Here is a 22565-nt window from a genome sequence, read left to right as displayed (position 1 = left end):
GGGGGCGACCCTCGCCCTAGAACAAGGAAAGGCGACGACACCCAAGTGACGGTTCGAAAAACTGAAGCAGCAAACAACGAGTATTTCCAGATAATAAGGCTGATACAAGTAATTACAAACGAAAATGTGTTGCAGTGTTGTGAGAGAGAGAAGAAAGGAGGGAGGCAATATATTCGTCTCTGAATAAAGATGTGGAATGTGGTACTACTGTGACGGTCAAAATCTTTCTCCACTCGTGAACCTCTGGGTAAGCAACATTAAAGCTTTTACAGGAAAACTACCTTACAACTAAAGGAGCAACTCATATTCACTACCTGAAATAGTGTATATTATTATTACTTTCCTGAGATATCTCATAAATCTCTTTTCAGTTGAAATATTAGAACAAGCTCTGTGTTTCCAGTTAAGTCACCATTCACCGTTCCTTTCGTGGCACTATCAGAAATTTTATTTAGGTACAGATCAGTGCGTATTCTATTCATTTATTTCCCACCTGACTGATCTGACATATTTTAAACATTTTTCACCTTATTGTGTGAAGGTAGGTTGTTAATTGTGGCGTCTTAACGGAGAATAAGAAACAGTTAAGACGGTAAAATATGAACACCAACTTAGTTTCTTGGGAACTAAATCTGGCAAACCGACGAAAGTGAGGAGACAATTTAGGGACTATATAGGAATGCAGGCATCTTTGCCTGAATTTGACCAGTAGAAAACTTGTCAAAACGTTGCCCCAGAACGAGGCCTTGAGTCGGCTGATAACCCGAGAACGCTTCATCGTAAATTTAGGAACTTTCGGTTGCAGGGACTGCTTACAACAATTTATGCAGAAATTAAATACTTGAAATGCTGGGATAAGCGTGGATTCGATACAAAAATAGGCTACTTATGTAAAGTATTATTGAGATACCGAAAAACCGTAAAAAAATGGAAAACTGACGAAGCTAAGCGCACCCTAAAAAAGAATTATCATGAAAGATGGTTTATAGTTCTCCTATTTAATAAATACATTAAGCAATCAAAGAAAACGAAAACGATGATTATCGTAGCAATAGAATTTCATGAAGTGAGTATAGTAATAAACAAGTTACCGAAATAAGGCCACCATTTTGCAATAGAAAGTAGAGTTGGAGTAAATATCCGAATTAATAGATAATATTCTAGAAAGTTGGCACTAGCTGCTGATAAAAGCAGACCACAAATTCTCAGGAGAAGCGTAAATAGGATACACAACTTTAAAACAGAGAAGATAATTTTACTTTCAAAGTGCCTTAGAACTAATAAATACGAAATATATATATTATAGAATATGATTTTTGGAACACATAATGATCGAAAATATGTAAATCTTATTTTTCATTTTCTATTAATTGAACAAAAAAGAGTGATGAAGCTTCTTGTCAAGGTAAGTAAGTCTTTACCTGACAAAATCCAATCTGGGACGGAGGAGATATACACTGATTTGTAGGTTTTGTGCCCAAGACCATTTGAAAGTACAGTCTGAGTACTGGGAAAAAGGGGAAGGGTAAATTGTTACAATCGTTCTAAGTGTGATCGAATAAATCACAAAAACAGTTATGGAGCGTGAAAATTAAATAGCGCTGATGAGGAGGTAGTGGGTAACAGGATATTTTGCGATGCAGTCACGAAAACTTAATTTACTTCTAGCAGGAAGAACAGTACAACCGTTTAATGCATCGAAGACAGTTAAGGACTGATGTTCCTTAACAACACACTACTCCCAATCCACAGTAGCCGTGTGATATAGCAGTTAATGAAATCAATTATCTACTACGTAATAGTGATCCTCCGGCCAAAAGTGTGAAACCATTTCTCGGACCGTAGCTACATAGTTTACCATTTTGACGACATCAGTTTCATTGGAGAGTCACGATTTACGAAACTTAGAAAGTAATTTATTTACGCATATAGGAACTTGATTGCAAGGTCTGCTGGAGTGTACTCACCCGGTATCCCGAAGACTTGAAGTGGCAGCCCCGCTTCGTTAGCGTGGACTTCATCCGTACGCAGAAGGCTCGGTCCAGCCCCTTGTACGCCGAGCTGCTACTCAAGCTCATCTGCGTCGCCACTGCCAACAAAGGACAGCCATCAGTCTACAAGACACACAGACACAAAGTTATCTACTCACGTCAGGTAACTCGAGTAGTGTATTCATCACAATGTACCGCCAATTTGCTTCTGAGGCTCAACTTACGCTTCTATAGAGCTAGACCGAAACTAGCAAGCTCCAGTGGAATGTTTACATCGAATGTCATATTTTCATGTAATTATAATACGGATCACTGAGTACCACAACAGCTCAGATTGCTCTGTCAATATTACCACCGGCAGAATAAATAGTTTTTCATTTCTGTGTCTGAGGGGCACCTAGCAAGTGAAACGAATGCTCAGATCCTGAAAGAATATCTTCCAATGAGCTAAGTGACACATAGAAATCAAATATGAATTTCAATCTGTTTTTTAATTTTCTTTTGCCTAAATACTGTGAAGAAATCTTACGTCAAAAATTGTAAAATACCATGCCCACAGTTCATTTTGACTAGCATGATAATTCCAGGCTGAGATGTCTTAGTGATACATAAATTTATGCCCTGACGTTTCGTCTCCCGCCGACGGCGAAGAAACGTCAGAGAATAATTTTATACATCATGTGGAACTCTTAGGCCGGAAGTGTTAACCAAAAGAAATTATACAAATGGAAGCAGACGTTACTCAGAAATAAATCTTAATTAAGGAGAAATATTTTAATCGACGTACCATTTTGTATTATCTGATCCCATCGTAAAGCAGTGCTCGGTAAAAGTCTCTGATTTGACTCCATTCGTTTGAGAAAGAGAAAGGTACGGTGGCAGGTTAGAGCTTAGAAACGCCACGACATCGAGATAATTAGGCGCAAAGCACAGGTCAGTTAGAAAAAGCTATCGTTTAGGAAAACCAAAGGAAACCTAAATTTGGACGGCCGAAAAGGGGTTTGAACTCCTCTCCTCTCAAATAAACGTCCATCGCAGAATGTCGAGCAGGCGTCTATGATGCCTCTCAGGATTGTCTTAAAAGCAGTCACCTTAGTAAAAAGCTTTAGAATTATCATGGTGATGATGACACCGTTCTCTGCCTTCCCGCGAGGTCTTTCAGACATACACTACACTGGATGGCCGTGAAAACTTATTTTTCAGTGACTGAATTAGAGTGATTTTTTCAAACGAAGTGCTCCAACGACACTTCGGATTCTAGGCTACTTATGAGCGTTACACAGTAAATCCTTATTTTAAGATAGTTGCTAATCAAAGACCCAAGAGCGGATTCTTTTTTTGCTTTGTTTAACGGTTTCTGTATATGATAGTTACTTTATTGGGATACCAGTTTCTGAAAGCAGCCTCATCATAATCGGCGATCAACATTACAAAGCTTCTGTTTTCTTGAACAACACTGGGATGTAAAACTTAAGGACGAAAGTAACTTTCACGTGATGAAACTTCCTGGCAGATTAAAACTATGTGCCGGACCGAGACTCGAAATCGGGACCTTTGCCTTTCGCGGGCAAGTGCTCTACCGACTGAGCTACCCAAGCACGACTCACGCTCCGTCCTCACAGCTTTAATTCCGCCAGTACCTCGTCCCCTACCTTCCAAACTTCACACAAGCTCTCCTGCTCTAGTAACTTTCACGTGATGTTTCACTGCCATGTAATATAGCTCGATGGAACTTCGATCGCACACAGAAAGAACTACTACAGTATAGTATAAAAGGAAAAAAAAACCGCAGTGAACGAACGGAAATGACACTTTTATTCAAAGACAATGAACTCACTACAATTTATGATCCCTGGACATTACAAAAGGCGGGACATGGTTCTTAATTGGCTATGTGATCCCCATGAATGGCACTGCATACTCTGCAACGTGATCCCGTGCTAACAACACGGTTGGTAAGGAGTTCTTGCGGTAGGGCGTTCCATTCCTCCACCAAGGGGGATGATAACAGGTCAATGGTGTTGGTGTGTGCTATTTGGGATTTACGTCGGGGGAACAGGCAGCCTAGTCCGTTTCCCAAATATTCTCTAGTTCCAAGAACTCCTCCACCTGCGTTGTTTGTTGTTTGATGCGATCGCGCAGTCATCCATAAAAATGAAATCAGAGCCTAATGCACCTCTTAAAAGAAACGTATTACGAAGGGGTACAGTGTCACAATAACGGTGACTGGTGAAAATACCGTGTTATAAGATTTGGAGATCAGTATGCCCATGCAACATTATCCCTCAGCACACGATAAAATCTGGACCACCAAAACGATCCTATTCGACAATGTTCCTTTGTGGATGACGTATTCCCACCTCTCGCCATGTGAGAGGACGCCCAGAATAGTCGAATATTGTTGTCTTAATAGCACAGGTGTTGTGGTGTGGTGAGACATAATGTTGCGTAGCCATACTGACCTTTAATTCTTTGGAAGTGGTATACTCACCGGTCAAGGTTATTATGACACTGTAATCCTTCAATAACTGCGTCTTTTCAGGGGTGCATTCGGCCCTAACTTCATTTTTATGGCCGCGCTGGGCAGCCGCGGTCTGAGGCGCCTTGCTACGGTCCGCGCGGCTCCTCCCGTCGGAGGTTCGAGTCCGCCCTCGGGCATGGGTGTGTGTGTTGTCCTTAGCATAAGTTAGTTTAAGTTAGATTAAGTAGTGTGTAAGCCTAGGGACCGAAGGCCTCAGCAGTTTGGTCCCATAGGAACTTACCACAAATTTCATTTGCATGAAGGATGATACGCGACCACATCGAACTGCGCAGCTGGAGGAGCTCTCGGAAGGAGGGAATATTCGACGAATAGACTGGCCTGCCAATTTCCGTCGAGCATGTACGGGATGCTTTGTGGAGGCGTACTGCAGCACTTTCACATCCACAAACGACCGTCCAGCAGTTGTCAGCCGCGTTGGTGGAAGGATGGGATGTCGTACCACAAGAACTCGTTACCAACCTTGTGGCCAGCGCGGAAGCACGTTGCAGAGCATGCACTGCCGTCCGTGGTGATTATACAATCTATTAAGAATCTTGTCCTGCCTTTTCTAAAGTATAGAGGAGTCCAAAAAATGTATCCACTGATTAAAAGTCCATAACTTGCAAACTAATTGACGGAGTTGTCTCATTTTTGGTGAAAGGGTAGCTTAAAGCCCAACTTAAATATATCACTGTAGGTGTTCGAAATGGTCACCATTAACATTTACACGCAAATGATGCCGCCGAACTGCAGCACGAACTACTGAGTGCAACGTGTTCAGTTGGATATTTGCACATGAATGTACGATGGATTCTCGAAGTTCATCCAATGTGCGTGGCTTTTGTCGATAAACGACGTCCTTTAGTGTTCCCCACAGATAAAAGTCCAGAGGAGTTAGGTCTGGGGAACGTGGTGGATACTCCACAGCACTTCTGCGGCCTGTCCATCTTCCGGAACCGCGCGACTGCTACGGTCGCAGGTTCGAATCCTGCCTCGGGCATGGATGTGTGTGATGTCCTTAGGTTAGTTAGGTTTAATTAGTTCTAAGTTCTAGGCGACTGATGACCTCAGCAGTTAAGTCGCATAGTGCTCAGAGCCATTTGTCCATCTTCCTCGTAGATTTTCGTCGAGATACGCCATAACACGATTTTGGTAGTGGTCTGTGGCACCATCTTGTTGAAAGTAAACTCTTCCGTCTCCATACAAGTCTCGGAGGGCAGGTAAAATGGATGTCTGAAGATTCTGAAGGTTAACCTCACCGGTAACTGTGCCGTCAAAGAAGAATGGTCCAATCAATCCCCGGTAAGACAACCCACACTACACATTTACTCCTGGCAAATTCACGCTTTGTCTACATGGACGTTCGGATTTTCAATTGCCCAGTAGGTGCAATTGTGGCGATTTACTGCACCACTGAGTTTTAACTGTGCCTCATCAGACCACACAATCATCTCTGCAAACTCTTCATCGTTGCGCACCATACTAGTAACCCACTCGCAGTACTCCATTTTACGATCTGCGTGTAGCAATCGTGGGATGTAGCACTTCCACTTTGCTGTCTGCAAAATTCGCCGAACACTTGAGCGACTCACTCCAGTTTCACGGGCACACTGTCTCACAGACTTCCGTGGTGAGCGACTGAATTGTTGTAACACACGACGGGAGTTAGCTGGGCTTGTTACTGTTACAGGTCGTTCAGATCGTTGTTTGTGTACATCTTTAACACAGCCTTTGGCTTCAAATTTGTCTCGAATGCGACGAATCGTTAAACGTGTCGGTGGCTCTGATTGATACTCATTTCGCCATTGCCGTTGAACCTCATTCATGTTTTCGTACTAAAAAAACCACTTCAAAACTGACTTCCTTTCATCGAATGTAAGCCTTGCGCCAGCCATGTTTTTCTCGAGTAACTAGGTGCAACTAAGAACAAAACACTGATTATCTGGCGACTGTCATCTGACGAAACAAAACAATGCAATACAACGCTAGTGTGGCGATTGTCGGAACTACAAACTATTACACTACCAAAGATGAGACAACTCCGTCAATTAGTTTGCCACTTATGGACTTTTAAACAGTGGAGACATTTTTTTGGACCCCTCTGTACAAGGGACCATCATAAATATCGGTGACTTCAGTGCAATCACTGTCTTTGCATGAATGTATCATTTCTGTTCGTCTCACTGTGTACTTGTTTCAGTTACATTTTTTACTGTACTATAGCGGTTATTTCTAAGTATGGTCCAAGTCTCATCGAGTTACGTTACTTGGCAATGACATATCACGCGGAAGTTACTTCCATCCTTAAGTTTTGCACCTTATTGTATACTGCGATAACCAGTAATCGCTTAGAATTTATTAAGGGTACGTTTAGTACTGCATTCTCTTCTAAACACTGTTCTGCACTCACACTGACGTAGCAGATTCTCCTCCGTCAATAAAACTGAAAGTTTAGTGGCACGACTGAGCATTCGTTGCATGTGCGTATACTTTGATTATAAAGGAAGATGATATGAGACTACTTAGAGCTTTCTATATGTTAAAAGCTTGGCGTTTATCTCACTGCCAGTACAGGATGTTACAAAAAGGTACGGCCAAACTTTCAGGAAACATTCCTCACACACAAAGAAAGAAAATATGTTATGTACACATGTGTCCGGAAACGCTTGCTTTCCATATTAGAGTTCATTTTATTACTTCTCTTCAAATCGCCGGCCGCGGTAGTCTAGCGGTTCTAGGCGCTCAGTCCGGAGCCGCGCGACTCTACGGTCGCAGGTTCGAATCCTGCCTCGGGCATGGTTGTGTGTGATGTCCTTAGGTTAGTTAGCTTTAAGTAGTTCTAAGTTCTAGGGGACTGATGACCATAGATGTTAAGTCCCATAGTGCTCAGAACCATTTTTTTTCTCTTCAAATCACATTAATCATGGAATGGAAACACACAGCAACATAACGTACCAGCGTGACTTCAAACACTTTGTTACAGGAAATGTTCAAAATGTCCTCCATTAGCGAGGATACATGCATCCACCCTCTGTCGCATGGAATCCCTGATGCGCCGATACAGCCCTGGAGAATGGCGTATTGTATCACAGCCGTCCGCAACACGAGCACGAAGAGTCTTTACATTTGGTACCGGGGTTGCGTAGACAAGAGCTTTCAAATGCCCCCATACATGAAAGTCAAGAGGGATGAGGTCAGGAGAGCGTGGAGGCCATGGAATTGGTCCGCCTCTACCAATCCATCGGTCACCGAATCTGTTGTTGAGAAGCGTGTGAACACTTCGACTGAGATGTGCAGGAGCTCCATCATGCATGAACCACATGTTGTGTCGTACTTGTAAAGGCACATGTTCTAGCAGCACAGGTAGAGTATCCCGTATTAAATCATGATAACGTGCTCCATTGAGCGTAGGTGGAAGAACATATTGACGAAAGTAAAATGAGCTCTAACATGGAAATTAAGCGTTTCCGGACACATGTCCACATAACATCTTTTCTTTATTTGTGCGTGAGAAATGTTTCCTGAAAGTTTGGCCGTACCTTTTTGTAACACCCTGTATACAGAAATCTTAAGGTAAGTCAAACCACTTCATTCATTATTTAGCAATTAGCTAATTTCGCCCCCTTCATCATACAAAAAATATCACATGTTGTTTCCTCCACGCGGAAATGTGGAATACATGTATTAAAAATTTCTTTACAGTGTTGTAGCTTGATAATGCCTAAAGTGGCGAATTTGGTAATCGTTTAATGATGAAGTAAAGTGATTGTTTCAAAATAAAGAAGCCTATGCGGGAAAATGGCTTCCCTCACGTGATTCACAGCGGCTGTGGACCTATACGTACAAGAGACCACTGGAGTAGCAAGGCTGTCTAGTTTTGTTATTATTTGTGTTGCAAGTGTTCGTAATAACTGATCATGTATATAAATTGGATTAGTTAAACGATCTTTGTCGGAGATGCGTAAGACAGCACTTGGGAAGGATTACGAGTGTTCCGCAGGAAGGTGCTGCCACGGAGCGACAAAACCAAGGGTCGGCTGTTTTTGTGAGCGGCAGGCGGAGTGCAGACAATGCACAGTCACTGCTTGCCGGAACAGGAAAACAACAACTTCCATCCGCTGCATCAGCGTGCTTATGATTTCATTGTATTTCCATTAAACTGTTGCCGTAACCAACAAACACAAGCTGCTGTTTGTATCTAATATTATTGTACTAACCACATCTTAGAAAGTAGTGGCGAGTCTTTCATTGGAGAGTTATTTAAAAACAGACACTCAAAAGTTTCTGCTGTAATATACTCAGAACAACATGTCATAACATCACTCACGTCAAACATGCCCTTTTGTGCCGAACTGGCTTTCAGATCACTGAACAAAATCCCTAAGTTTCTACGAAGAAAAAGATGGCCTATGAAGGAAAAACTGGTCGCTGACGAGTTAAAGAAAGTAGTATGATCCAATGCGTTGACATGAATCGTTTCCGCCAGTAGCATGGGTATAGGTATTAAAAATACTGAGCTATGGACTATGGGATTGCAACTTGAAAATAATGGTACTAAGGTTCCGATGTTCCGTCTTAAGAGCTCTGTAAACGTATTACCAGATCAGTTTGATCTTATGGTAAAAATATTACTTCTTGACAAGGATCTTTTAATACTGAGCCGGAGTCGTTTAACCACGCTTCTGGGAAAATGACACAGCCAACGATCATGCCGCGGTGGTAACACCGATTCCCGTCAGATCACCGAAGTTAAGCGCTGTCGGGCTTGTCTACCACTTGGATGGGTGACCGTTCGGATCTGCCGAGCACTGTTGGCAAGCAGGGCCCACTCAGCCCCTGTGGTGCCAACTGAGGTGCTACTTCATTTAGAAGAAGCGGCTCCTGTCACGAAAGCTGTCAACGACCAGGAGAGTGGTGTGCTGACCACATGCCCCTCCGTATTTGCGTTAAGTAACGCCTATCGTCTGAGGGTGACACGGCTGTCGGTCGGTACCGTTGGGCCTTCAAAAATGGTTCAAATGGCTCTGAGCACTATGGGACTTAACATCTGAGGTCATCAGTCCCCTAGACTTAGAACTACGTAAACCTAACTACCCTAAGGACATCACACACATCCATGCCCGAGGCAGGATTCGAGCCTGCGACCGTAGCGGTCGCGCGGTTCCAGACTGAAGCGCCTAGAACCGCTCGGCCACAGCGGCCGGCCGTTGGGGCTTCCGAGGTCCGCCCAAATGCAGTAAGTAAATGACAATTAACATCAGTTTCTCCCTTCCCGATACAATCTTCTACTACGTCATACAGACAAGAGTAAGAACTAGATTTCGTTCTCTCGCTTTTCGCCGGTGCTGCCGAGCGTTGTACGTCACGAATAATCATATAAAACACTGCTTTTAATTATCACTTCGAAAAGATAGTTACGTAATTAACATATTGTTTGCCTGTAGTGGTGATATACATTGTAGCCCACCGCTAGAGGAAAATGGCATAGACCACTTCCGGCGTGCTACGGTACTGTGGCGCAAGTGGTTCAGTATGTGCCAGAAATGCAGACAAACTAAATATCAACAGAATTTGATTTTATAGATGTGATAATTAAAACATTATGACTACCCCTTGTATACAGAGTTCGTAAGAATCTCTGCCGTATCGGATGGAAGCTTCAATAAAGTTAAGAGATGTCCCAATATCGTTTCCATATAGAAATCGCCTTATCTCTCTTCCAGGTGTTTTAGCCTTTAGCTGTCCTGTCCTTTGTAGCTGTTGAAGAAGCCAAACAAAAGGAATGAGAGTAAAGTTGCGTATGCGCCACAGTCAAAGTTGTAAAACTACTTTAGGCTGCGGTTGACCGTTATAGGTAAGTGAGGACTACTGTAGGTTTTCTAGTAGACTTAGTCAGTTAAGATGATACCAGCATTACATTTATGTTAGGTGTGTTGCATACCTATCGGCGTTACCTGATAATGATCGCTTTCTTTATGTATACGATCAGTGTCTTACTTGATTCCTCTAAAACTTGGAAGCGATTGACCGTCTAGAAACTGAGTGAGGATATATAAAGGACCGCGTAACCTATGGAACAGTTTTATTCCACGTAGTTATCCACCTCCAATTGGGTGTGAAATGTCAACAAGACTGAAAATCCGATGAATCTTTGCACACATGTGTTGGGCAGTGTCTCTAGTATGCCCGTCGATGGCTCTTTTCAGTTCTGCGCGCGCAGTGAGCACGTAGAGATGCTAAGAACAATAGTGTCTCCCGCCAGTATGTGAGCCTGGTGTGATATTTCGCCTGATGTCCTCCAGTCCACACAACATAAATGTCATACGTTTCCTTCTGCATGACAATTCTTGGCCGCACTCTGAATGGGCAATGAAGATGCTACTGCAGCGTTTTCGATGGAAAGTGTTTGATAACCCACAATAGAGCCCGTAATAGACTCTCCCTTACTTCCATCTCTGCTCACATGAAGCGCTAGCCATGAAGACAAGCTCTGGCACAGACAACGGGCTGTAGACCAGCACAGAGAATTGGCAGGAAGCACAGGTGGCTTCCTTCTATGACGAGGATATTGGAAAGCTGGTACAACGGTACGACAAATGTCCAAATCGGAGCGGCGGCTATGTATGGAAGTAGCTGGAAGGTGTAGCTAACTATTGCTAATAAAACATTTTTGATTTTCACAGTGGTTTCCATTTTGCGAGCGATCGGACCTTACTTTCCGAATTGGCTTGTGATGTGAAACAGAGGGATGTTGTAGTAAAAACAAAACTAGTAAAATTTTATCATATAGCACTATAAAAAAATCGCTTCAGTGCTTTGACGAGCTTCGGTTTATATTGTAAGGATATAAAATACGTAGTGGATTAACACTGAACGATGTGAGCTTCTAATTAAGGGCAAAACAAAACAAAAAAAACAAAAAACAACCAAAGACAAGTCATCGGCTCCCAATTTCTCTCTCAGATATTCATTTATGTTTCTTTCCGCACCAATGCTACCGGTACTACCGTTAACCCTACCATTTACTACATCATACATGTATTGTACCAAAACCACAGAACCGGTATTTTGGTAGAGTCCAACACTAATTACGGTAGGCAAGGCAGGTAGATAGATGGATGGATAGATAGATAGACAGATAGATAAAGAGAGCGAGCGAGCGAGCGAGAGAGAGAGAGAGAGAGAGAGAGAGAGAGAGAGACGGGGAGGGGGGAGTAATACGGAAAGGATTTGAGTTGAGAGCTATAGGCAGGAACCATACCAAAAAGGCCGTGGGCGACGCTTTAAGTAGCAGTGGAGTGGCTTTTTCGTGGCACGGGAGAAGAACGCATGTCATGGAGAGGTGAATGGGCGGGGCAACGGCCGTGACTGAAGCTCGCTGGCGGCCGGCAATCCGCAATTCCAGGCTCGCACGCGGAGGCGGACGCTGCCCGCCGCTCGAATCGAATAATAGCAGTCGGCACACGTGTCACAATGACGCCGCCGGAGTTATCAGCCCCGCGATACCCAGCGCCCCGGGCCTCGGACCGGGGCAGAATCGCCGGCCAGCACCACCCTAATTGTCGCTTCGCCTGCTATGGGCTTCCTTTCACCACACCGACTCTTTCTGTACTCCTTTATAACTTTCGCTCTATGCCCGCTAGTGGCGAATGTGAGACGCAAAGCCTGTTCCCACGTACTGATCACAAATGAATAGAATTACGCTCTATCAAAACTTCGTTTCGCTAGGTTTGGTAACCTACAGTACATAAATGGCGCAGTGAATACTGATAGTATTGGTAGCATTGGTAGGTGCAGGGAAATAAGAATAAATGAATGTGTTGCGGGGAACTGAGAGCCACGACTTCGCTTCGTTTAGTTTGTTTGTTTGTTTTGCACATAATTCGAACCGCTCATCGTTCAGCGTAAGTCCATTGTGTATTTCATAGCCTCACAAAATACAGATTACATTTTATAAGTGATAAAAGTTAGCTGCTCATGTAACTTATGCGCTTTTATGTTAACAAAGCAATTTCTTTTGATGCAAGTACAGTTTACATGCACAAAAATAAAAAAATCTGTGTAATTATTGTTGTTATTTTGTACTCAATAGAACGTTCTCCATAATGATCAAAGGCAAGAGTTTGCTGTTATTACTGATGCGAACGCTGTTTGTGAATAACAGAGACTTGTTTTACACAAGCTCGATAAAGTACTGGAGCGATGTTTCATATATTTTCGTTTTGCTTTTTTTTAAAATTTTATCTTTTTTGATGAAACTGCGTTTCATAGTGATATAAGATAAAACCGTATTTTTTTATTCTTACTACAACATCGCTCTGCTTCACGATACAAATCAATAATTTTCGAAAGAAACCTGAATTAAAATTGATAATTTCTATTTTGCTATGAATACTGTTTATATTTAAGTAACAGACAGGAAGATAACTATGTAGAACAAAAATGTTCCGTAGCTTACGTGGCCCTTTACATATCCTCCGTCAGAGTCTAGACAGTCCATCGCTTCTGGTTTCTAGGGGGATCTAGTAAGACCTGATCGTTTACACAAACAAAGCCATTGAAATAAGGTAACGCCCGATAGGTATGCAACACACCCAACATACAGATAATGCGGTTTCGATCTTAACGTACTAAAGGTACTAAAAAACTACCGCAGTCAACGCTTACTTACGATATTCGACGGTTGCCTACGGTAGTTTTACAACTCTGCAATCGAACAGGAAAAGATGGAAATGTTAGTGGTACCGAAAGTACCCTCTGATTTTCACACTCCTAAACATTCCTAGGTCCACTGTTCCCGATGTGATAGTGAAGTGGAAACGTGAAGGGACACGTACAGCACAAATGTGTACAGGCCGACCTCGTCTGTTGACTAACAGAGGCCGCCGACAGTCGAAGAGGAACGTAATGTGTAATAGGCAGACATCTATCCAGACCACTACACACGAATTTCCAACTGCATCAGGAGCCACTGCAGGTACTATGACAGTTAGGCGGGATGTGAAAAAACTTGGATTTCACGGTCGAGCGACTGCTCATAAGCCACACATCAGGCCGGTAAATGGCAAACTACGCCTGGCTTGGTGTAAGGAGTGTAAACATTGGCCGACTGAACAGTGGAGAAACGTTGTGTGGAGTGAGGAATTAAGGTACTCAACGTGGCGACGCAATGGCAGAGTGTGGCTATGGTGAATGCCCGGTGAACGTCATCTGCCAGCCTGTGTAGTGACAACAGTAAAATTCGGAGGCGGTGGTGTTATGGTGTGGTCGTGTTTTTCATGGAGGGGGCTTGCACCCCTTGTTGTTTTGCGTGGACGATCACAGCACAGGTCTACATTGATGTTTTCAGCATATTCTTGCTTCCCACTGTTGAAGAGCAATTCGGTGATGGCGATTGCATCTTTCAACACGATCGAGCACCTGTTCATAATGCACGGCCTGTGGCGGAGTGATTACAAGACAATAACATCCCTGTAATGGACTGGCCTGCACAGAGTCTTGAGCTGAATCATATAGAACACCTTTGGGATGTTTTGGAACGCAGACTTCGTGCCAGGCCTCACCGACCGACATCGATACCTCTCCTCAGTGCAGCACTCCGTAAAGAATGGGATGCCATTTCTCAAGAAACCTTCCAGCACCTGATTGAACGTATGCCTGAGAGAGTGGAAGCTGTCATAAAGGCTAAGGGTGGGCCAGAACCATATTGAATTCCAGCATTACCGATGGAGGGCGCCAGAAACTTATAAAAACATTTTCAGCAGGTGTCCGGATACTTTTTATTACATAGTGTTTTTATGGTCAGACGCCGTACGCGGCGCACACAATACGGATTCTACAACTACGTCTATACTCCGCGAGCTACCTTACGATGTGTGGCGGATGGACTTCGTTTACCAGTGTCACTTTTCCATTTTCCTGTTCCGGTCCCGTACGGTTATGGGGAAGAACGATTGCTGATAAGCCTCCGCGGGGGCTCGAATCTCTCTAATTGCATCTTCATCGTCCTTTCGCGATATACACGTAGTAGAAAGCAATATGTTTTTTGACTTTTACAGTAAATACGTTATCGGAACTTTAACAGTAAACCACAGAATGATGCAGGACGCCCCTCTTGCAGGGTCTGCCGCTTGAGTTGGTTAATTATATCCGTCACGCCTTCGCGCTTGCTAAATGAACCTGAAAGAAACGTGCTGCTCTTCTTTTGACCTCCTCTATTTCATTTATCAGTTGTACCTGGTACGGATCCCATGTTGACAAAGAATATTCAAGTTTTGGCTAATTAGTATTTTGTAAGCTACTTCCTTTTTCGGTAGACTACGTTTCCTGGGGATTCTTCGAATGAATCTCAGTCTTTTATCTACCCTACTCGCGATTAACTTTATGTTGTCGTTCCACTTCAAACAGCTCCGTACGCATACTGCTAGATATATTATGGAAGTAACTCACTCCAGCAACTGTTCTGCAATACTTTAATCATACAATAAAGAGTCTCTCTCTTTAAGTGTCCGCAATAACATTTGTTATGTTGAAGGTCTGTTGCCATTCCCTGCACCAAGAGTCGATACTCTGCAGGTCTTCCTGCCTTTCTCTACAATTTTAGAGCGTCGCGACTTCTCTGTATACAGTAGCGTTATCCTCGAAAAGCTTCATGGAACTTCAGACGTTATCTTCTAGGTAACTCATGTAGAATGTGAAAAGTAATGGTCCTATAACACTTCCCTGGGGCACGCACAAAAATGCCTTACGTCTGAAGATTTCTCTCCATTCAAAATGACATGCCATCTTCTGTTTTCTGGAAGCTCTTGAATCCAATGATATGATATTCCATACGCTCGTATATTGTTAACTAGGTGACAGTGCGGAACTGTGTCGAATGCCATCCGGAAATCAAGGAACACGGGATCTAACTGTGTGCCTGTATTTATGTTATGCTTCGTTTTACAGCACTCAAATAGTTCCCAAGTGAACACTAACGTCTGAGATCATCAGTCCCCTAGACTTATAACTACTGAAACCTAACCTAAGGACAGCACACACATCCATGCCCGAGGCATGTAATTTATTGTAAGTTGTTACTAATCTATATTGGCAAGTATTTATGTTTAGCTGTTGCCTAAACCTATCTGGTACTGTGACGGGGCCGTACACCTTGCGATGTACGAGCAAGTCACCTGATAACAACAGCTGGTTTAGATGGTAGGGGGCTCTCGTCCAGCTACATATTGACGTTTCACGCCAAGTACATTTGGTGAATACAACTCTGATCTGAACTTGGGAACGTCGTTAGTCTGGTAATTCGATTTAGGCACCTGGTATATAACGGGATTCTTATAGGCTGTGGCCTGCGTACTTCTTTTCTAAGACCATGGCCGCATGAGGAATATAGCAATTGTCGTGTTCGCTAGGTGCTACGAGCAAAAAGTTCACAGATGGAACTGTAGGCGGAAACAGAGGAGTCTTCGCGTATTCTTTTTGTGACGTGGACTGGAACCAGGTGTTCGCGCGACTCGGAAGGTTAACAAAAATCGTTCGAATTGATGCATAAAGACTACATTTACTTGGCGGGGACTCGCCGCTACACGATTCCCCAGAGGCGAGTGTGCAGCGGTGTGTGCGACATTTTGTGCCGGCGCTGTGGGCGCGGGCGCTAATTCTTGTAAGGCAGGCCGCAGATCACGGTTCCGGTCCATAAGGCGGCGTTTCTTGCCCGCATTCCGGCCGCGCAGGCGTCGCGGGAAGGCCCCGGTGCCCGCTGCAGCGTGTACTGGCCGAAGCCACAGCTGAAATGCGTCGGCCGGAGCTATGGATGGCGACTTACGAGGGATAGTTATAAACTTTTAATTACCATCGTGAAAAAGTAGTTGCGTAACTGAGTTTTGTACACACTGAAATTCCCGCGCTATAGTACCGTAACATGCCGCTAAAGGAGCTGCAAAACAAAAAATGCAGCCCATCTCTACTTGTAGTCATGGGATTGCTAACAAATATCTTGTAGGGCTGCTACACTTCGACTAAGTGCTGCATCTCTGGGGCGTTTCACTTCGTTCGACCAATACTTGTATGCTGCTTGTCAGTATGAGATCCGTAAAAGATAGGATTGATAAAGGAAATAGAGACGGTCAAAAGAAGAGAAATACATTTCGTAATAGGTTCATTTAGTGAGCACGAAAGCATCACGGAGATGATCAAGCAACTCCAGTGGCAGACGGCTCTGGCTCTAAGCACTATGGGACTTCACATCTGAGGTCACCAGTCCCCTACACTTACAACTACTTAAACCTAACTAACCTAAGGACATCACACACGTCCATGCCCGACGCAGGATTCGAACCTGCGACCGTAGCAGCAGCAGGGTTCCGGACTGAAGCGCCTAGAACCGCTCGGCCACAGCGGCCGGCCCAGTGGCAGGCGCTGCAAGAGTGGCGTTCTGCATCGAAGTGCAGTTTATTGTTAAAGTTCCGAGAACGTAGTTCCTAGAAAAGTCAGCAAATATATTGCTTCCTCCTACGCACATCTTACAAAATTACGATGAAAATAAAATTAATGAGATTGGAGCCCACACGGAGGTTTACCGGCTATCGTCTCAGATGTGCTCACTCCCTGGTCTGCAACTAAACTTTTCTACTCTCTGTTGGTCGATCTTGGACAGGGGAGATCAGCTGGTACAGTAATTGTCAATATCAGTGAGATTCTCCAACAGCCGTGTAACTAAGATGTTCTTTTATTTTATTTTGACGACAACGAGTTTCGGGATTTCACTATGCCATCTTCAGGCCCCATATACATCTCTCAATATAAGCACACCTGTAGACTACAGGCGTGCTCAGTTGCTACGAAGTCTTCGAATGAAGCACATGTGAAACTGTTTGAATTCACGAAATCCATGGACATATGGCACTGTATGGCATTAACGTTTATTTCCAGAGATGCATATGGGGCCTGAAGATAGCATAGTGGAATTCTGATGTCGTCAAAATAAAATAAAATAACATCTTAATTACACGGCTGTTGGAGAATTTCATTGATATTGACAAACTTTTTTACGTTTCATTTCCTGACCGAGTAATGTGATGGAGTTGTTTGAAACACGGCAGACTTTACAGCGTAGTTATTTGCAGATAAATACCAGAGAGCTGTGTGTGGGTATAGGTGTAGTAAGCTGTTGTTGATAACGCTGAAAGAGTGGTTCGGTGTGGGACGGCGGAGGGGTGACGTGGACTGCGGTAGTCGTCGTGGGGTTGTGGACCACTGCGGCTGCGGCTGGGGCGGAGCCTGTCCGTTGTTTCTAGGCCCCCGGTTAACACGCAATACAATACAATACAATACAATACAAGCTGTTGTTGACAACGCTCCGATCCTTATGCCCGAGTTGGACTGCTTGTGCTCGCATCGGTGCCCTGTGAAACGTACGGTACATTACCTTGGCTTTTGACTCTGACTTTGTCTGCTACACCTTTATGAATTCAGAATTCGAACCTAAATTTTTTTAACATTGTAATATTTGTTTCTAATTGTTAGATTTCCTTAAACCCATATTGCAATAGTATCTTTAAACCAGAAGCTGAATTGATATTTATTGTTATTTATTTACTTATTGCTTATTTAGGCTGACCAGATTAGAGCCTTAAGGTCGTCTCTTACATCTGACCAGGAACAACACATACTCAAGATATTACAAGAACATTCACAGGAATAATAATAATAATAATAATAATAATAATAATAATAATATAATAATGATAATAATAACCGATACTTAATAATAATAATAATAAATGACCCTAATAACAGTAATGGTAATAGCAGGAAAGGGCATTAAGAATGATATAGATTAGTTTAGCAAATCTGTATACATATGTAATATTACAGAACGGAATGAATAAGGAAAGGGGGGAAGATTGAAATAATAGTGACAGTGACTATTAGGAAAGAACAGAACTCTGCTAAAGGAGGGGGGGGGGGGGGGGTTGACGAGAGTGAGCTGTAGAGAAATGGCTGTTGCACTCGTAATAGGTGTGGTATTAACTGTCTTTTGAAGTTTCGAAGGAATTTAATTTCTCGAAGAAGTTTGTTCCAAAGTCGTATTCCTGATATGAAAAACGATATAGAGAACATGGAAATTTGCTTAACCTACAGTTTTGGCTATACACTGTTTCATTTAATTTACCTACGCACTGCTTTCCCCAGGAATTTGTATCATTTAAATGATGTCTATTGGACATTAAACCCTAATCTTTCTTCCTGCGAATTAGTTCAGTTGAGGATCATAAATTGTGTAAGCATAGGCTCTTTCATTTTTACATTTCGCGGAGTGTACACTATTACGTTTCTCTTTAGTAGCTATTTGGACAGGACTGATATTTTTGCAATGATACTAGACACTGGACAACACTTTTTGTCTGTTAACAATTGCTTATAGACAACAGCGCATTCTGCAAAAAGTCCGCCGGCCGGAGTGGCCTAGCGGTTCTATGCGCTACAGTCTGAAAGCGCGCGACCGCTACGGTCGCAGGTTCGAATCCTGCCTCGGGCATGGATGTATGTGATGTCCTTAAGTTAGTTAGGTTTAAGTAGTTCTAAGTTCTAGGGGACTGATGACCTCAGATGTTAAGTCCCATGGTGCTCAGAGCCATTTTTTGCAAAGAGTCCAATGTTGCAACTAAGAGTGTTAAGTAATTCACTAATACACAATACTAACAGTAGTACTCCTACCACAGTTACCAAGAGCACACTCTAAATTGTTTCTGGCTCTCTGAACAGCATAAAGCGATGTATTCTGCCTACCAAAAGAGTTTCAAAATTGGCTCGATTTCCCATATAAAATACGTTTACAATTAATACATAAGATCATTTTACATATTTCCTTTCCCCGGAGAAATGAAACAGAAAGGAGTAGATACGCTCTGTGCATCCTGCACCTCGATTAGTCCGAAAATGCACCGTTGTCCTTCCACATACACTCTTCGCCTGAGCGGATTACAAGAGAAGCCGTTCATGAAAGTATAAAGTGGACGATCCTTCTTGTTCAGCCAGTGAGAGAAATGTTTCACACAGAGATAACGCCGCTGTTTCTCCGAGGCCCGAGTCCTGCGTGTCAGTCCTCGCACGGTTCCGCAATGGGAAGACGACGGAGGGCGCCAAGGGGCTCCAGGTACGCTGCCCGAGGAAGTTACCCGCGCCGAAAACAATGAGGCGAACGGCGGAGTAGCCGTTTGGAAATCCGAGTATCAGGAAAGTAATCTTATTGCCAAAGTGACAAGCGTCGTTTGTATTCGGCGGGCGACCGGTTGCGCCATAAACACCCACCCACAGGTTGCTGGTCGCTGGTCACTGCTCACTCGGAATTCCTGGCGCTCTCGCCGGCGCGGGCCCGGCCCGCATCCCAATGACTGCCAGCTCTTTGTCTAGCCAGCCTTCTTTTATCAACAGTCTGTATCATCGCGGCGCATCCAGCATTACTCAAATAATAAATATGAAATAAATAATACAGTCTTTAGAAGGTTACGATACGTGACATACATTATTCACCAGGTGAATGACATCAACCCCCGAGCGGCCAGGAAGGAGTGACGACGCGAGGGTGGGGGACCGCGCCTCGTGCGTTGATCTCCGGCATTAGGCAGGCGCGCCACGCGCTTCCTGTACTGCCGTGTCCCACTTCGGCATTCTGTCCGAAAAATTTGTGACCTGGAATTGGGCTCCGGCGCGCTGTATTTCAGGGCGGCGCCTGAATGAACGCCACTGAATTCGGCGGCAGCTTGCCAGCAGAGGTGTTTTGCATCCGCGCCGCTTCCACCGCCAGTATTTTTAACTGCGAACGCGCCCTCGCTTTTCTGACAACTCCACGTTTCATACACTGAAGGCTTTCGCGACAGGTCTCCTCAGTTTCTGGTGAATCTTCCGGGTTATATGGTCGTGGTCCAAAAAACTTTTTCGTTACAGCGTTGCGTCTAGAGCTGCGTCGGACATCTTCGGAGATGCTCTTGGCTCCACTGTGTCTTGCAGACTGACGGTTCAGTCGTCAGAGAGTGACATAAATGCCGCAGAAATTGGCGTTATAGGCAGAAATAATTCTTATCAGAGACAAATCCTAACTACGGAACTGTCGCCTGTGGAAGGTGAAGCATATCTATCGATTCTGTACAAAAAATTGGCTCTGAGCACTATGGGACTTAACATCTGAGGTCATCAGTCCCCTACAGCTTAGAACTACTTAAACCTAACTAACCTAAAGAAATCACACACATCCATGCCCGAGGCAGGATCCGAACCTGCGACCGTAGCGATCGCGCTGTTCCAGACTGAAGCGCCTAGAACCGCTCGGCCTTGATTCTGTACAGTTACTGTCCATATATTGTTCAGTTTCATGGCTTCTTCCTTTATGTTTAAATTGTCCCCATGCTCATACATTTTGATGGATTTTCAATAAAGGGTGTTCCAGGAGGGTTGGTGAGTATTCAGGGATATGACACGAACTATCATTCAAGCAAAAAAGTCTAGAAACATAGACTTTAAAATGTCAGCTTAAGAGCCATGCCCACTTGTTCTGTAGATGAGATGTGTTTACAGTAGCGAAGATGAACAAGTGCTCGGAGCTTTTAAGGTATGCTCCTTAGGGCCTATGTTCATTGGAAGTTTTGTTCTTGTTTTGGTCCATACTGTCACCTCTCAAAATACGGAACGCAAGGAGGTTGCAGTGGAAGAGATTTGTTCCACAACAAGAAAGATGAAAACGTGGGCATAGCCGTTAAGGTATAAATTTTAGAGCCCATCTTTACTAGAGTACCTTGCTCCGAATGATCGTTCTTCTCATATCCGTGAATATTGACCATTTCTCCTGGGATACCCTGTATAGCCGCGGATAATAGTTCGTTACTGGAGGTAAAATTTTGATTCTGGAAAACTTCACTTCACAGTTTCCTGACTGAAGAGCATGCTCTGCTACGGACGATTATTCCATTTTTCCTAGTAGACAAATACTTTCGTGTTCCTTCAGATTACACGCATCTCTTTGTAGTTCCAATACCACACGTACATGGAACCCTAGGTACCCCGTATGTGTTTATCCTTAACAGATCTGAGCGTTTATAGTTCATGGACCACGATTACACAGCTCAGGAGATTCACCAGCAACTAACTAAACATTTCTTTTAGACTGATCCGTGTTCCAATGCGTGAATTGTGCAGAATATTTCATTAAAGACATCACAACTTTGCAACTATTACGAAGGGCTTTCAAAATAACTTAAATGGTGGTGGTGGTGGTAGTTAGCGTTTAACGTCCCGTCGACAACGAGGTCATTAGAGACGGAGCGCAAGCTCGGGTTAGGGAAGGATTGGGAAGGAAATCGGCCGTGCCCTTTCAAAGGAACCATCCCGGCATTTGCCTGAAACGATTTAGGGAAATCAGGGAAAACCTAAATCAGGATGGCCGGAGACAGGATTGAACCGTCGTCCTCCCGAATGCGAGTCCAGTGTGCTAACTAATAACTTAAATACCTAGTCATTTAAAAGATAAGATACAAGCGAGAAAAAGAGGTCTTCTTTCGCTACGAAATGAGTTGAGATGCACATGTCTTTACGGCAGAACTGAGATCAAGATATACAAAAAGGATCATGCGTTCAATTGACGCTTATGGCTCCGAAAGACCGACATTTGGTCGAAATAAACTTAAAATTTTCGAGAGGAGATGATAGGGTGAATCCGAGGAGAAAGGTCTAAAAATTACCGTTCAGTCACAGTGATTTAAAGATTTCCGTGGTTTGGCTAACTCACGACAAATGAATGCATTGGTAGCTCCTTCTGAGTTAATGCCCCATCTCTAATGATCTCGACGTCGATGAAACGTTGAATTGTCACCTTCTTTCTTTTACAGGAGACGTCCACATTGAATTCATTAGAGACAGAGGACTGTTTCCCTTACAAAAGAATGGGGAACGGTATCTGCTGTGGCCTTTTAAGGCCCCACATTCACCAGAAACGTATTAGGAAGGAAAGGAAACACAACTAGGGTTCACGTGCAGTCGAAGTCGATGGAGAGGTCATTAGG

The 22565-nt window shown here is 43.7% G+C and overlaps 1 protein-coding gene across 1 annotated transcript in view; it reads right to left on the bottom strand.

Moving 5' to 3' along the window:
- The window catches only part of LOC124721602 (protein trachealess-like), a 309705-nt gene that overhangs the window by 81309 nt on the left and 205831 nt on the right, over positions 1-22565 (bottom strand). Inside the window, exon 6 of the mRNA XM_047246653.1 lies at positions 1968-2089. Coding sequence (XP_047102609.1) covers positions 1968-2089 — 122 coding nt within the window. The remainder of the gene's footprint in view (positions 1-1967; positions 2090-22565) is intronic.

This window comes from Schistocerca piceifrons, chromosome X, assembly GCF_021461385.2.
Source record: "Schistocerca piceifrons isolate TAMUIC-IGC-003096 chromosome X, iqSchPice1.1, whole genome shotgun sequence".
Taxonomy (NCBI): Eukaryota; Metazoa; Arthropoda; class Insecta; order Orthoptera; family Acrididae; genus Schistocerca; species Schistocerca piceifrons.
This window is presented reverse-complemented; position numbering and strand designations above follow the sequence as displayed.